Source organism: Neltuma alba, unplaced genomic scaffold, assembly GCF_004799145.2.
Source record: "Neltuma alba isolate B1F8T4 unplaced genomic scaffold, ASM479914v2 tig00010701_pilon, whole genome shotgun sequence".
Lineage (NCBI taxonomy): Eukaryota > Viridiplantae > Streptophyta > Magnoliopsida > Fabales > Fabaceae > Neltuma > Neltuma alba.
The window spans coordinates 94,531-110,950 of NW_021635537.1; the positions used below are offsets into that span (position 1 = coordinate 94,531).

At 32.9% G+C, this 16,420-nt stretch overlaps 1 protein-coding gene across 3 annotated transcripts in view; it reads right to left on the reverse strand.

The window, feature by feature from the left end:
* The window catches only part of LOC114758469 (protein ZINC INDUCED FACILITATOR-LIKE 1-like), a 38,210-nt gene extending 22,242 nt beyond the window's left edge, over window positions 1–15,968 (reverse strand). Inside the window, exons 1-18 of one of the 3 annotated variants that reach the window (XM_028947517.1) lie at window positions 15,814–15,957; window positions 15,450–15,681; window positions 14,733–14,773; window positions 13,962–14,022; window positions 13,762–13,864; window positions 13,571–13,673; window positions 12,903–12,956; window positions 12,756–12,818; window positions 12,139–12,188; window positions 11,928–12,003; window positions 11,249–11,425; window positions 10,745–10,832; window positions 9,814–9,899; window positions 9,614–9,721; window positions 8,911–8,955; window positions 8,402–8,490; window positions 8,040–8,083; window positions 7,094–7,687 (exon numbers count right to left, since the gene is read on the reverse strand). In XM_028947517.1, coding sequence (XP_028803350.1) covers window positions 7,575–7,687; window positions 8,040–8,083; window positions 8,402–8,490; window positions 8,911–8,955; window positions 9,614–9,721; window positions 9,814–9,899; window positions 10,745–10,832; window positions 11,249–11,425; window positions 11,928–12,003; window positions 12,139–12,188; window positions 12,756–12,818; window positions 12,903–12,956; window positions 13,571–13,673; window positions 13,762–13,864; window positions 13,962–14,022; window positions 14,733–14,773; window positions 15,450–15,645 — 1,497 coding nt within the window. In that variant the 5' untranslated portion in view covers window positions 15,646–15,681; window positions 15,814–15,957 and the 3' untranslated portion in view covers window positions 7,094–7,574. Of the gene's footprint in view, window positions 1–7,093; window positions 7,688–8,039; window positions 8,084–8,401; window positions 8,491–8,910; window positions 8,956–9,613; window positions 9,722–9,813; window positions 9,900–10,744; window positions 10,833–11,248; window positions 11,426–11,927; window positions 12,004–12,138; window positions 12,189–12,755; window positions 12,819–12,902; window positions 12,957–13,570; window positions 13,674–13,761; window positions 13,865–13,961; window positions 14,023–14,732; window positions 14,774–15,449; window positions 15,682–15,813 lie in introns of those variants that run through there. The other 2 variants (XM_028947518.1, XM_028947519.1) reach the window with 2 other exon arrangements.
* Between the last annotated feature and the right edge of the window lie 452 nt (window positions 15,969–16,420).

The window sequence follows — 16,420 nt, forward strand, 5'->3', positions numbered from 1 at the left end:
TTCTACGAGCTGTCATCCTGAGTTTCGTGCAGGCATCCTCGAAACTCTTAAACTCATATAAGGCCATTTGCTGCTTCAACTCTGGCCTCGCCCGTTCTATCAATTGTCGGGCCATCCATTCTGGATCATCATTCTGCTGCAGGTAGGTAACATGCTTGGAGAGGTCAATATACTTGGCAATAAACTCATCCTCATGCATGTTCTCTTGTCGAAGAGCATAAAAAGCTGTTTCTTTTTCTTGTCTCATGGCTGGGGGAAAGTAGTGATCAAAGAACATCTGTTTGAATTCGTTCCAAGTAATCCCCGAGTCATCTATGCCGCTTACGCTCCTCCACCACCTCTTAGCTCGATCCCTCAATAAAACTACCGCTGCTTGTACCTTTTGGTAGGTATTACAGCCACAAGCTTTAAATATTGTCTCCATATCATCGATCCAAGCCTCAGCTTTGTCAGGATCCATACCCCCATCAAAAGTCTTTGGGTGATGCCGCTCTATATCCTTCCATACACTTTTAAGGTTCACCGCTTCTTCTTTTCCTGGTCGCCTTTGTGAACTACTCTCTTCTCTGGTTCCTTCAATAGAACCCCTGTGGGTGACAGAATTTCCCACAGACGGTCCAGGAAGCCCACTCCCTTCAAACTCTTCCACAGCTTTCTTGACTCTCAAATCTTCCTCCATCTTCCTTACTCTCTCATCTACCACCGTAACTACCACTTCCCTTAACTGTTGCAGTAAAGTCTCCTGGTTAAACTGCAAAGGATTCGGTGGTTGATTAGGTGGGTTTGTGGATTCATCTCCACCCTGATCAGTTTGTCGGGATCGTGTCCGTACCATCCTCCCCACCTAAGGATGGAACCCACCAAAAGAAACACAAAGTAAGGACAAGCACAGACACAAAGTAACAGGGAAGGTTATGTGAGATTATTATATATTGCCACTAAATGCAATGTAATGCAACCCGCTTCACAGAATCTTTGGCTCTGATACCAAATTGTGACGAGACTACGGTACAGCCCCACTATCCCCAGTGCTAGGTCCCCATATCACAATAGCTATGCCACCTGGTTACCCAGGCATCCCCTACGGAGATCCTCAAGAACAGAGGCTCTTTTCACTTTATGGCTCTGATACCAAATTGTGACAACCGCTCTTTCAAAACCATTTTAGATTAAATCCAACAATTTATTTGAATGATTAACCATGATAGAAAAGAAGAAACCTTAAAATTTTAAAATCGCTATCATGGTTAAAAGAAATAAACTTATATTACGAGCCACATCAATCGTTCACTTGGGCCTTGGACTTTCAAAGTCCAGAAATATCATTCAACCGTTAGCCCAAACCAAACTTAAACTTTTAAACACACGAACTGATAAAACATTTTAATATAAGTCATAGAGCCCATTAGTGAAAAATCAACACTATCAAATCAGTGTAATACGCAAAGTCTAAAATGTCTCGGACCTCCTCACGGCCCTATCATACCAGATAGTAGTAATTAAAAGTATTATTTTACATCATGATAGTAGATGAGCCCTATGTGGCAATATATAACAAGTCAGCACATAGAACAAAAGCAGGGAGGCTATACAAGCTAATCAGCACACTATGCCTCCGGAGCCTTCCCTGATGGGCCACCACCTGAACTATCGCCTGAAAATGTTAAACCACGGGGTGAGACAAATGCCTCAGTAACCAACTTTCCAACTCATCATACATACTAACACGTGCTCGTGAGGTGTCAAGTGGGACAGTTATAAATTCTCGAGAACTATAGATATATCCATAGAAATATAATTTCAATCATCCAAACCCTCACTATGGGGGCCAACACACAAGCCACATAAGTCTATCCCTCACTCTGGGGGATCAATCAAACATATGGGCCTATCCCTCACTTTGGGGGACGAATAAGAAGCCACAAAGGCCTATCCCTCACTATGGGGGACGAAAGAAGAAGCCAACCAATGTGCACCAATGGCGGCCTTACCACGTGGTAGGATAGGACTCAATCCAAAATCCAAATAACAACCAATCATTCACAATATAATAAAAATGTCTCAATCTTTTCTCAGTATAATCCATAAGATATAAATCATATATCTTTTCCAAACTTCTCAATCACAATTCCAAAAATCCCACAAGACAATTTTCATAGCTCAAAAGATATAACATATCTACTCAAGTTCCAAATATCAAATATTATTCTAAAAATAGCAAAATACTCACAAACAACATATTAGCACATATAACAAGTGGAAAGTGGTTACCTCTCGCCAAAGCAATACTAAGGATTACCACAAGGTCAATCCTTTGCTCAACCAATAATTAATCTACACAATTAATATAACCACATATTAATATAAATTAATTAATTAATTAAACTTCTCTATATTATTTAAATTTTTACTCTAAATTCCCACAACTCTCATAACCCAAAAATTATTAAGTATTTTAGCAACAATTTAAAATTTCTAACAACCCCAAATTATTTATTTACCACCTCCAAATTATTTACCTTAATAAAAAGGATTTTCAACAATTTCTAAATATAAAATTATTATATTATAAACTCTAAAAATCCTCATTTAAGTTTAAACCTCAAAATCAAACTATCAAAAATTCAATAATATTTCAAATATTTATAAATAAATAATCTAATCAAAACTTTAATGGTATAACTACCATATATATTTCCATAAATAATAAACTTTTTAGCTACAATAATTATTTTAAAACCTCCAGTCACCCAATAAATAAAAATAAACCGATTAAAATCTTAATAATATGTTAAACACCTCAATTAAATTATTCAACTTAATTTTAACCGGTAAAATATGATATAAATCATATATCACATATTTTTCAACTAGAAAAATCCATTTAAGCACTAAAACCAACAAATGGACCAATCCAAACAGATTAAAATCTCAATAATATATCAAACAACCCAAATAAATTATTTAACTTAAATTTAATCGGTAAAAATATGGCATATCTCATACATAACAGATTTTCCACTAAATAAATTAATTTTAAATACTAAAACTAGCAAATAGAGAAATCTAAACCGATTAAAATTAACAACTTATTTATTTCTAAATTTCTATAGTCATCTTTTGTCAAAACTCAATACTTATATCATATATAAGTCTCAAAATTTTCTTTAATCACTAGGGTAATACTACTATTATGAAGCATAAAATATATATGAAATATTTATGAAGAAAGTTTGATGAAAAGAGATAGTTTCATGTACCTAAAATATCTGCAAAGCTTGCCCTCTGCTTCACCGGTATGCTTCTATCTCTCACACACACTTCGGCCCTCTCTTTCTCTCTTTTCTTCTTCTCTTTCTCTCTTTCTTCTGTTTGCCGTGGGGGGGGAAAATGAATTGTGGGGGGTATTTAACACCCCCACACAATTATTGGGGGAGGGGGTTTTTTCAAACCCAACCCCCAATTTTCCACGCCCCCTCCCCAAAATTTCCATGCCTCCCTCCAACTTTCCACCGATATTTCGGTGGAAAGTTGGACCTTTTGTTTTTTTTTTTTTTAATTATAATAAAATATTATTATATTATATTATTTTTCAATTACTTTTTTTTTTGAATTTTTTTTTTTAAAGGATATTACAGCTTCAATTAGTTTTTGTTAATGAAATCTGAAAATCTCAAACTTACTTTTAATTTTCCTAGTTTAATACTATCATCATACATCAAGACCATTCAAGCATTTAATCCTACTTTTAAACTTGAATTGGGAGTTGTTGAAGTGCCTTATCAATCATCTTTGTTTTACATAGTATATTAATCAAAATGCTATAATCAAAAACAATATCAAAAGCCAAACCATGCTAAGTTTAATTATGCTAAGATTAGAGGGGATAATAGATAATAATTATATGAATATAAAAATATATTTCACATCCTACTTGTTATTTGACAGAAAATTATATAACAATATTAGGAGTCAAATCCTTGCCCTTCATTTCCATAAAAAGATCTATAGTCACTTCAACAATCTTTATTTTACATATTATATCAATCAAAATTCTATGACTAAAAATATCAAGAGACAAACCACACTTAACCATCTTAAAAAAGACTTTAATGCACTCACTGATATTGTGTATCAAGTAGTAGCCACCCAAAGAACTACACGTAATATGATTACGCTTCACATAACTCGTCACCTTATCAAGGTAAATGTAATCGTTGATATAACTGTATGTTCCTTCATAAGAAGAAGTATTTGGAGATAGTTTAGTATGACTGGAAGATTAATATATAAAAGAATTAGATGTTACATTTGTGGTATCAGGAAGAAGGTTTTGGAATGAACTAATACTCTGATACCATAGAATTTTTAAGCCCTCAAAATAATATTACATAATTTTCTCCATTTTGCTTCAATTAGTTTTTGTTAATGAAATCTGAAATTCTCAAACTTACTTTTAATTTTCCTAGTTTAATACTATCATCATACATCAAGACCATTCAACCATCTAATCCTACTTTTAAACTTGAATTGAGAGTTGTTGAAGTGTCTTATCAATCATCTTTATTTTACATAGTATATTAATCAAAATGGTATAATAGAAAAAATATCAAAAGCCAAACTATGTTAAGTTTAATTTTCTCAACTCACTAATTTTGTTTATCAAGTAGTGACCGGCCACTAGAGAACTATAGGTAAATTTATTGAATTTTATACCGCTCTTTGTCATCCAACCATCAAACAAATGATGGCCTCAACTTTGACGACATTTCTTGTAATATTCCTAATTTTGAAGATATAAATTGAAGAAGTCCAAAAAGACTTAAATATTTAGTTTATATTTCGAGAAAAAGAATTTTTCTATAAAAGTTTATTTTTGAGTTGGAAATATAGGAAAATAAAGAAGGAATAATTATTAAAAAATATAAAGGCTCAAAATAATTACAGAAATTAAAAATTAAGGTGCATCATTATTCTACTGTTTTGAAAGTCATAGGAAAAACCAAGAGTTAATAGAAGGCGTAGATAATAATTTATAGTTAATAGATATATACATACATAAATGAAAGCTTGATATATACATACATATTTCTATAATATACGTATTTGAATAAAATACGTATATTATAGAAATATATATTACTTATTATTATTATTAATATAAAATCTCGTTTGAATTTTATTTTAATTATAACTATAAGATTTTATTTTATTTTATTTATTATATTTATCTATTCTTTTAAATAATTTTTCTAATAATGATATTTCTAACTAATAAAAAATATTTAAAAAAACAAAATCAATTTATTGTAAATAATTAATTTAATTTAATTTATTTTTTAATCTATTTAAATTAATTAATTAATTCTTATATTTAATATCAGAATTAGTGTATATCATCTTCACGTCTGCGGGCGCGCGAAGTCGTAAATGCATCAGAGGCCAAGGTCAAGTGATGACTGAACAGCTAAAATAAAAGGAAAACACGTGACCTTATTCTCTTTCCTCCGGTGCCGCAAGGTAAAGTCTTAAATGGACTCTTGATATGAAAAAAATAGGATGAAGTAGTGTTAGGCATCTGTCAAAAATTGCTCCAAATTTAAAAAATGAAGGGTAAAATTGCATCCTTTAAAAGATTAGGGTGTTAAATGCACTTATAAAATAAATTCAGGGTGTTAAGAGATACTTCACCCAAAAAAATACTGATAAACTAAATTTTTAAAACATATTTTTAAATTCTTAATTATCAAAAAAAAAACTTTTTCAATTCTAGAGACTAAACTAAAACTTCATATAAATTAAAAGGAGAAAACTTGTATTTTACTCAGCAAAAATATCAAAAATTTACGTTTAAAGATTTTTTTTAAATTTTCATTCTCTATTCAATGACACCATATTTTAAACTTGAACTATTTTTTATATTTTAAGAATGATTTTTTAAAATAAATATTTATTATTCTTAGAAATTGGTTTTGAAATTTACATTTGGAGACAAATTAGAAATCAAAAGAGGACATATAAATAAGGATTGAGAAAGTAACTTGAAATTATAAACGGAATCGAATCCGCGGTCTTTCACTCATAAGAAGGTTTTTATTGTCACTTCTCACTTATCAGAATTTTTTTTCCCCCAAACAAACATCTACTATTGCCAAATCAAACGAAACGCACATTCTATACAAGAAAAAGACGACAAGCAAATAAAGAAGAGTAACAAACCATGGTAAGAAGTTATTGTATCCTTGATATAAAACCCATTTAACTAATTTGATTGATTAAGAAAGTTAGGTAAGTTAGTTAATTATAAAAAAAGTGACATATTTTTCCTAAAACATCATAATCATCTTTTTTAATACCACATCTCCCTCTTCTATTTGATTGTGTTTGAAGGAGTATCCATATGGGTAATTTAGAGAAAATTGATAAATATGAGAAATGAGTCTTATATTTAGAACCAAAACTAACTCAATAATTAGATTCTATATTAAGAACGGAAGGAGTATCAACTTAGCCAAAGTTCTTACCTGGAAAAAAACACTTAACCAAAGTTATAGCTTCGGGGCCACTCATATGATCAGGTTGTGCTCCTACAGAGACATTAGATGAGATTTATATTTTTGAAGTCTAAATAAATTAAATAAAATAATTATATTATATAATTGTGCAATGTTTTTTAAAAAAATATTTTAATTATTAACTTTCATATATATATATATATATATATTGCGTAGGAATAATAGGTAGTTCGGTATATTTTTAAAGCTAATTATTCGCCTTTCAAATTTTCACTTTATTGAAAGTTAATTCTTCTAATTTATCAAAATTTTATAGTACTTCATTTCATCTTAAATTTAAATGACATGTAGCTAAATAAGGAAAATAACCAAAAATATACCTACAAATAAGTAATTTTGACATGTCAAACTACTACAAAAATAATCAGCATAATCTATTTGTTTTAAATTTAGTAAGTAATTTTGTCATTTTTTCAACTAGATAATTTAATCTATCAAAACATTACCATACGCACGGAATGGGACTTAAATTACTTCATTTATGGTAAATAACTTGGTCTTTGAGGAGATTGCTAGCCTGAGACTCAAATTCCATTCAATATAATATTAAGACGATAAATACTACAATGACCACCTTGTTTCCATAATAAATATTAAATAACCATTACCTTGCCCACGGGAAAAAAAATTACAATTAAATAGACAACAATACAATGAACTTATCACAAACATTTCTGAGTTAAATGATTCCATTCTAACACAAGAATCCACATGAAGAATCTAATTTTCTTGCTCTTTCCACTTTTCTCTCCCTCTTTTTAGTTAGTTTTCTTGTTCCCGGCTTCTGAGAGAGAAGTCTGTGAAGGGTAAGAAGGAAAGCCTGCAGGCTGGACAAAGTTATGTTCGTCTACTCACTGATCTTGCTGGCTGCTATCAGCCGAAGCATCATTATCGTCGTCATCGTCGCCTCCTTCACGAAAGCATCTCAAAAATTAATGGATGTTGCTTTCATTATTCATCACTTGAGGTTTCAGCAGCAACATTATGTCATCACTGATATCATTGTAACTGTTCTAATGGGGCTGTCTTTTTCTCGGCCAGAAATGGTTTGAACATCATCAACACTCCAAGTGCTTCTACTAGGTTCAGGACGAAGAACACCAAGTGAGATCCTGCAGTTACATTTCCCATAGTTAGTGAGGTCATTGAAGTAAAACATTAAAAAGTCTATACCAAGTCACATTTTTCACAGGTCATAAGCAGTGCAATTTACACGTCAAACTCTGCCTTAAAACGAAAATCCATCTAGGTATTAGAAACACATGGGATGGATGTTCTGATTTTCGTTTGGTGTTTGGCGCCCCTTCAAAAGATTACTTTTGCATTTTACGAGATAAAACTCTTCTCGCATTTATCTTGGATGGCACAAATCTCTTAAAATAAACTTGAATCCATCATAGCCTTATCAGTTACTTAGTTGCCACCCTTCATATGAAACAGAACTTGACATAAACAGGTTCATACCTGGGAGGAAAGAAGCATTTAACCTCTTCTGGGACCAAGTTAATCTGCATTGGTCAAGTTCAAAATCAGTGGACTGCAGTTTAACAATATTTCTGGTAAACAAGCATATTAAACCAAGGCATGTTTACAACTTGTAAACATGTACATCACCTTGTGAAATTCTTCCTTAAAAAATTTAAAAAGTTAGGAGTTAGATAAATTATTGTAGCAACAACGGATCACATGGCAGAAATTGAACTCAGAGAGTCAATGAAGTTCAATCCAATCATTTAAGCTAAGTTTGTAGGCAATATTTTTCATTAAAAAATGATAGGTCATGCAAAAGAAAATTAAAAAAAAAAAAAAATCACAGGCACACTTACATTGCACCACCTCCAGCAGGGCCAACTGCTTTAAATATTGACATAGCAGTCATAGCAATTCCATTAGCTGCTCCCCTTTGGTGTTGTTCCTGTTTTTCCAAAACAACATGCCGTATTAGCCCAAAAAATATTGATAATCTCACAACTAAAAAAGAACAAACTAATACTCTCTCCAGTCCTTTTTACAGGTTTCAAATAACCGTATTACATAGATTAAGAAGTTAGTTAAAATTGATAGGCAGTAAATGAGTAACAAATGTACTATTTGTTTTTCCAAATATAAAAGGTGGGTGAGGGAGAGAATGAGTGGGAAACCGTTATAATTAATTAATGCAGAGACATAAAATTAATTAGGGGCAAAAACAGAAAAAACGGAAAAAGTGCATTAAAATTTTAGACATCTCTAAAATGTACGTTAAGGACCAAACATATTCAAAACATTGTACTAACATATAAAAAAGAACGGATGGAGTAATAAATAATGAACTGAACTGGGGGGAAAAAATTACCACTGCTCTGTTTTGCAGAAGAAATAATCCAGTAATAATGGTTGCCTGGGACCAGCCAAAAACCAAAAACATTACAATCAGGCAAGCTCATAATACATGAAGGAGATGATGGAGTTTACTGTTTACTGTTTCCAGCATTTAAATGTGGAAACTTAAAAGTGTGTTTGTTTAATGCAAGAAAACAGAAAAGAAAGCTTGTTGGCCTGTTGAGAAAAAAAGGTACATTTGAGCTACTATTCTGCAATAATTTTGTTATGGGGACAATTGCTACTATTCATATCTAACAGAATAAAGTTTTCCAGCTGTTCTACTTCACCTTAACCCCCCACTGTTACTAGGCAAAATTATACCTTTAGCCCTTTAACTTCACACAAAACTTTGTTTTGGTTCCTTAATTTTATAAAACATCTTTTCAGTCCTTTACCCCTCATGGTCATTAATAAAAAATTCTGATGTTGAAATTTTAATGTTGACAAAACATTCTCAAATGCTTAGGTATTAAGTTTAATTTTCAAAATAATAATAAATTGTTATGAAAAATCATCATTTGAGACCAACCGATGTTAGGAGTTAAAAGACTAAAAAAATACTTTTTAAAGTTGCGGGATCAAACTGAAATCTTATAAAAAGTTAAAAGATCAAAAAATATACTTTTGCCTTGTTACTATCGCAAATGGTAAGGTTGAAAAACAGATGCACTCACAGAGAGACAATATTTGAGGACAGAAGCACTAGTGATCAATAGATGCAGTGTGAAGCCTGATAACAATGCTATGAAAGGGTAACTTTGCAAGAGGGGTATGGAGATAGCCTGCAAATGGTAACCAAAAAAACAGAATGGTTAAAATAACAAACACTGAAAATGCCAGATCATAGAACTGTTGCTTGAGAGCAAAAGCTGACCCCCGAAATGTGAGCAAGTCTAACAGTTCCACAAGCTTTCTCCACCGTAGGATAAAGGGAAAGTTGGTACATCAAAAGGGCAAAACCTAACCAATTGAGCAAAGTCAGTATTAATCAGCATAATCGCTGAGCACAGAGAGGTAGACTGATGCATAGAAAATGACATAATGCTGTATCTCTGCCATGCACATCTGTTCTGTCTTAAAACTAACTGAAAATTTCATTTACTTAGTGCTTGGCTATTTTACTTGCATGAACAACAAGGAAGACTAAATAAATCTAAATTCATATAAGAAGTCCAATACAAAATCGTTTTATTAAACAACTTCATTCAACAGATATCAAATGATTATGGAAATAATAGTAAATTCTTTGAGACTCAAAAAAACTTGGCACGTGAAAGAGACTTTATTAAAATGGGGGGATGATACGTGGGGATAAGCATGCCAACATACAACAGTATAAGGTTACAGAAGCAGTAACTAGGCGACCGAACAGAGTAAGACTCCATATAAATAAATGCATAACCCGGAATAAAAAAGGACAGAACTTAGGTGCAGTCTTTCTATGTTTGCTATCAAGTTCTCCAACAAAAGCTTACTGTCTTCATAGTGCAGAATTAAGTAATTGAAAAACTTACTCCGCAAATTATGTTTTCGAAGGAGAAATTGAAAACAAACACTGAGAAGACTTCATCTAAGTTTCCCCAACACAAAACCAAGTAACAGAAATCATCTAGGTGCCTATCAAGAGTTTTGCCCAAATTACTTAACAAGACCGGTTGATAGAATAAGCTTGAGTGGAAGTTAGTATATGACCTAATGTAATGCAGTCAAATTTATATAATAACTAGGGATGAAAGTTTAGAAAGGAACCACATAATTTACAACATTAATCTATATGTACAAATTCATAGCCGTCAAGAATGTACCTGATATTGAAAGAACGTTACCAACATCATTAGTTGTAAAGTTCAAACCCCCCAACCTTAGAGGACTGACAGCCCATAGCGAGAAAACCTGCAGAAAGTAAAATAGTGGTAACTCAGCATACAGGGAGAAAGAAATAATAGAAACCCCATGTTCCTTGAAAGATATTCAATTCAATATTCCAAGAATGTTTGGCATCACTTTAGTACCTAAGAATATGATTTATTTCAACCCTATAAGATATTTGATCCTTGAAATATTGGATAGTATTGTTTAGGTATGATACTGCCTTTGGAAGAATGAAATAAGAGCAATATGATAAAACTAAAGTAACACAAAAAATCATCAGTGAATTAACTTCATATTTAAACACAGCATTGTTCAAGTATCAAAATAGGGTATAGGTACAAATAACAAGATAGAAAATAAAGAAGAGTCCAAAACGGCACATGTTTGATAGGAAATGCATAAAAACAAGTAGCGTTGTCATTAAGCAGGGAACATACCTCTTGATAAGCCATATCATGTAGTGCGAAAACACAATAAACAATAATGGATGACATCAAGGGCCAATTCAATAGGAGGTTTTCATCTTTCTGAACTCTCTTTACCGTGTCTTCATTTTCTAAAGCTTCTACATCCTGATGGGACTCATTGCTATCGTTGTGTTTGTGCAATGTTTCCTGCAGCATCACAGATTTTATAAAATAGTATTATGATATCTGAAAATGGTTCTTATTTGTCAAAAAGAAACAGTTCAAAATATAGTATATGTAATTCTCTGCCTAATATAGTAAATCATGTGAAGACCTGTAAAATAAATAAGCAATAGAAAAAGCTAAAAATGTATAGACAGATTTCAATGCTTTAACAACTATGAGGCTCTGTACACAAAAAGATATCTCAGCAGATTCACTAATTCACTTAACAAGAAACAGTATGCCACAACCAGATAGGAATCATATTTTTTAATTGAAGGACACTAGTAGTCTCAAAATATCAAGAGGACATATTTATACAAGGCAGATCAAGAACCTTTGAAGCCTAGTATCAGAATAGTGGGTTTGTGATAGTCAAATTAAATGTGCTAAGAATTAATCAGTTTGAGCTTGGAATTGTGATACCCTTAGTATAAATATAGTTTACACTTATTGATAGGTACGCAGGTTGCTTTGCTATACATACCGGAAGCCAGATGCAGGAAACTAATACGACAACCGCAAAGATTGATATTATCAAGCTGGGCAAGGAGTATGGAAACCTGCAGGTCGTGTATTTTCACAAGGGAACTTTATAAGCATCTCAACAAAAAAATAAAGGAAAATACAAAACAATGGAAGCCAAAATTGGAACACTTTATATTACCATTATCCAGAAGTAGGAAAAGTGCACTTACTTGTCAAAAAATGAACCTTTCGAGAATATATGTGGATATTTCTCTACTGGCTGCAATACATAATTTCCCAAATTAGTAGAGGAACAAGCGATAAGTATGCTCCTCCCGCAAAAACACATAGGCACAAAAACTTCCATATTTGAAATACGTGGAACACCTAAGGAGTATTTGTTTAATTGTGCCAGGAAAATCTGACATACCATCCCTTTCTTTATTGGAAAATACAGAGATTCAGGCGATCAGCTGTCTAAATATGCCTATTTACATGGAACGGCAACAAATAGCTTTCAAAATGTAAAATTTAAAGAAGAGTCAGGTTTCTCCTCAAAATCGTTTTCTCCTTCCATTCTAGATAGGACAAAAAGAGTCGAGGTTATTATTTTTTTCAAGTAAGGTACATACACCATTTTCATCCTCAAAAGATTTGTCTATTCCTTTTATTTTTATTACTTTTTGTAAGTCAAACGACCCTTAAAGATAAAGATAAACACCAGGTCTATCAGGAGTTCCACTTAGATGGCTTTCTCACGAGGATGAAACAAATTATCTTATGATGTGCAAATGCCAAAGCCTATTTTAAACATATAGTTTACTGCCCAGTGCAAAGAAAAAAGTACCTGAGCCAAATAGCCTCCCAGTGCTGGGCCAATGACTAAACCAATTCCCCAGGCTGCACTGATCTGAAAACAAATCACACCAACAAATTACCATGAAGAAGATGTGCTACTAAACACTTAGCGTAGATCAAAGTAAATTAGACTTACAGTTGAGAGTCCTATAGCTTGGTATTCATCTCGAAAAATTTCAACAGCATAAGCCTAGTGAAATGTGAATATGTCAGGGGAGGTCACAATCAAATAGAAATAAGTCTTGTAAAGAACAAACAAAAAGATTAACTTCTCATCAAGTACACCAATTCAAACTTCTGATTGTGCCCTGGTCCTGGTAGATGAAATATTTATAGAGTAAATTGATACTTAAGACAACTAAAAATGTCGTCTCATTTCGATCTCCTCAACTTCAGATGGAACTTTCAATTTAAGTCTTCCAAAGAGTATTTCATCTTCAATATCTGCCTCGCCTTAAGCCCATTAATAAATAACTATTAAACATGGGTAACATGGACCAATACAAAGTTAATATCGCCCCTTGATCATTCAAATTTGCCATGGCAAAAACAGGATGGCGCCTGTCATAGCATATCTTATGATGAACAGTAGGCACCTTGCGATCACATCAGCTTTACATCAAGCCATTTCACACCTCTTTATGAATTTTCTATGAAGAGGCTTTACATAAAAACCAGTATTAAAGACAAATATTGATCCATTAAAACTTTGGAGGACCAAATTGAGCCAGAGTGTACTTTTGAAAGACCACAATATCAGTTCACTCACTTTTGAATAAGTACCAGTGCATCTATAAATGGTACCTTCATAGGTCCAAGCAATCCATTTAAGCCACCAAGAAAAAATCTTGTGGTGACAGCCATCCAAAAACTGGTGCTAAAGCCAAATAGAGTGTTGAACACAATGCTGAATTCAAATAAGAAGTGATATCAATATTAAAAACATTATCTTAAAGCTTAAAGAGACCATCCAAATCAGTGAAAGAATTGCTTACACTGCAATAATTCCCAAAATTGCAACAGGTTTTCGACCATATCGATCAGCCACTATTCCCCATGGCACAGATGTCAATCCTCTGCCAAACATGAATGCAGATCCTACAACGTAATTTCATCAGGTCAGTAACTTAACTTAAAAGTCAGTAAATTGTTATCATACTCATCAGTGGAATGGATGGAATAAGAGGAACTTTACCCACATAACCAGCATAGTAACTTATATCTGCTTCTGTTTTTGCAATACCAAAATCTCGAATCTGCAAGTAAAAACTTGTGTCATTTTACAAGCTTGAATTATAGAGGATGCTCTTAGATGCTAAGAAAGTTAGAAGCAGTAATAAAGTTGAAGATTTATCAAAGGTTTAATTTCTTGAGTTATTTCATAATGAATGAGAAAGCAGAAGGTGAGACAATCATCTTTCATGTCAGTGATTAGTTAGACTATCAACTATTTGTAAGCCTGAATTGAGGTTTACTGCAGTCTTTCTCATTTGAAAAGAAAGTTACTTTCTAATTGAGTAAAAACCTTTTCATCTTGTCGCAGAGGAAATAAAGGGAAAAGAAGAAAGAGTCGGATATGTGAATTTAAAGTTCATTATTTTTGGGAAATAAATTACTTCAATGTTGGAACAAGAATTAAGAGCACAAGTTTCTTCAACTGTAGACCTACAAAACAGAACCAATTTTTTAAAATATATATTTCAAAGAAAAGCGGATAATTAAGAGATCAAATTAATTAGGAAAATAAAAGAATATCAACCTGAAGAAAATTAATTTAACCAACTCCATATGAGTTTCAGTTCTAATCTTGAATTAAGTGGCAGTCGTTTTCAGGGCCAGATGCGGACATTAAAACTTATTTCCGACAAAATTATTCTTTTGAGATTAATAACTTGGAATATCCAAATAAAATATTCCCTTAGAAGAAGGTAAGTAACAGCATAGGCAAGTGGAAAACCAAACTCACCATAAAATAAAGGAACGGAAAGAGAGATGATATAGGCAGCGCTGCACAAAGCACGAGAAAGTAAAATCAGCTACTTTCCAAAAACAAAAAAAACAAACAAGTAACATAAAGATTTGGTGACAACCACTCATTTAAATACATTAAATTGCATCCACAAAACATGAAGTTTATGTTTGTCTTTTGAGACCACGACTGAATCATTCACCGAGTATGCTCTTCTACCCAGAAAAGAAAAAAAAAAGAACAGTAATTTAGATTAATTTTGGGCTTTCCAACTATAATCAGAACAGAGAATATTCCGCCCAGAGCCAGAAAGGACATGTTGAACTTGAAAGAAACAATATTTTACAATTCTAAGATGTCTTTGAGAATGATTAGTCTTAGGGACGGAAAAAAAAAATTTCAACTAAATAACAGAGGCAAGTTGGCTCATTTCCTTCCATAAGGACCTATTTCTGTCTGATGCTAAACAAAATATATCCGGTTGAAAATTCGATGGTTTGTTCGAACAGTTCAAACGAAATAAGCTCCCCAGGAAGAAAAATTAACGATGGATACAAAACCCATCGTACTTCTACTACTCATTAAAATTAAGCTCTCAATTTAGCATGAATCTCTCAGAACTAATCATCCAAGCACTTTCAAAATAAAATAACCCATTAAAAGTTTCATGAATTACTACTCAAAAAAAATCATGAGAAGAAAATAAAAACTTACAGCTGCACAGTGTTATCAACCAAATGTTGATAAGATGCTTTACAGGTACGCCTTGGGTCATTTCTTTGGCTCGATCCACCTTACAACCAGGACAGTTCTCATAGTAATGCTTCTTCAGCAATGGCTCTCTATTGCCGTTGTCCTTATTATCATTATCGTTATTGACATTGTTGGTGTCGTCGTTGCTGGAAGCCATGTTTGTCTACCCCAAGATTCTCCTTCCTAATAAACCCTTTACGTACTTCCGTTCAGACAACACAAAACCCAGAAAATAAAATCAGAATCAGAGGTCAAAGACCAGAACTTCTTGTTTTGAAAACCCAGAAGAGAAGAATCAAGACTTGAGACAGACACGCAAACTTACAATCAAATTCCTGGAGAAGACCTGAGGGTGAGAAACGGAAAAGAGATACGAAGGAGTGAAGAACAAACAGCTACAGACACGGGCCTTTATAAAAGGACGAAGACGCTACCAGAGAGCATCATTGCACACGTCATAAAGTAAACCGGCATTGAGTTGGAGGCCTTGTGGGAAGAAACACAATAGGAAACTTCATGCGGGTCATTTTCGTAATATAATTTTTGTGGAGAGGGAAAAAGAACAGGGAGAAATTGTGAAGGAAAAAAATGAGATCAGAATTGAAGATGAACAGGAAATACGATAACGAAGGCGATTGGCGGAATCACGTTCAAAGATGGCGACTTTTTTATACAATTTCACGCTCAGACTGACATGTTTGTCCAGGCGTCGAGCCGTCACGATCCAATTGCCAAACGTACATGAATCTACACTCACACACGTGTGGGTAAATATATGTACTCTTTCCCTACTTAATATGAGACCTAATTATGAAACTGATTTTGGTTCTAAATATAAAATTAATTTTTTATATTTATCATTTTTTTAAATTAGCCCAGTAGATACTCCCACAATCATAATTAAATAGAAGAGAAAGAAAAAATATTAAAAA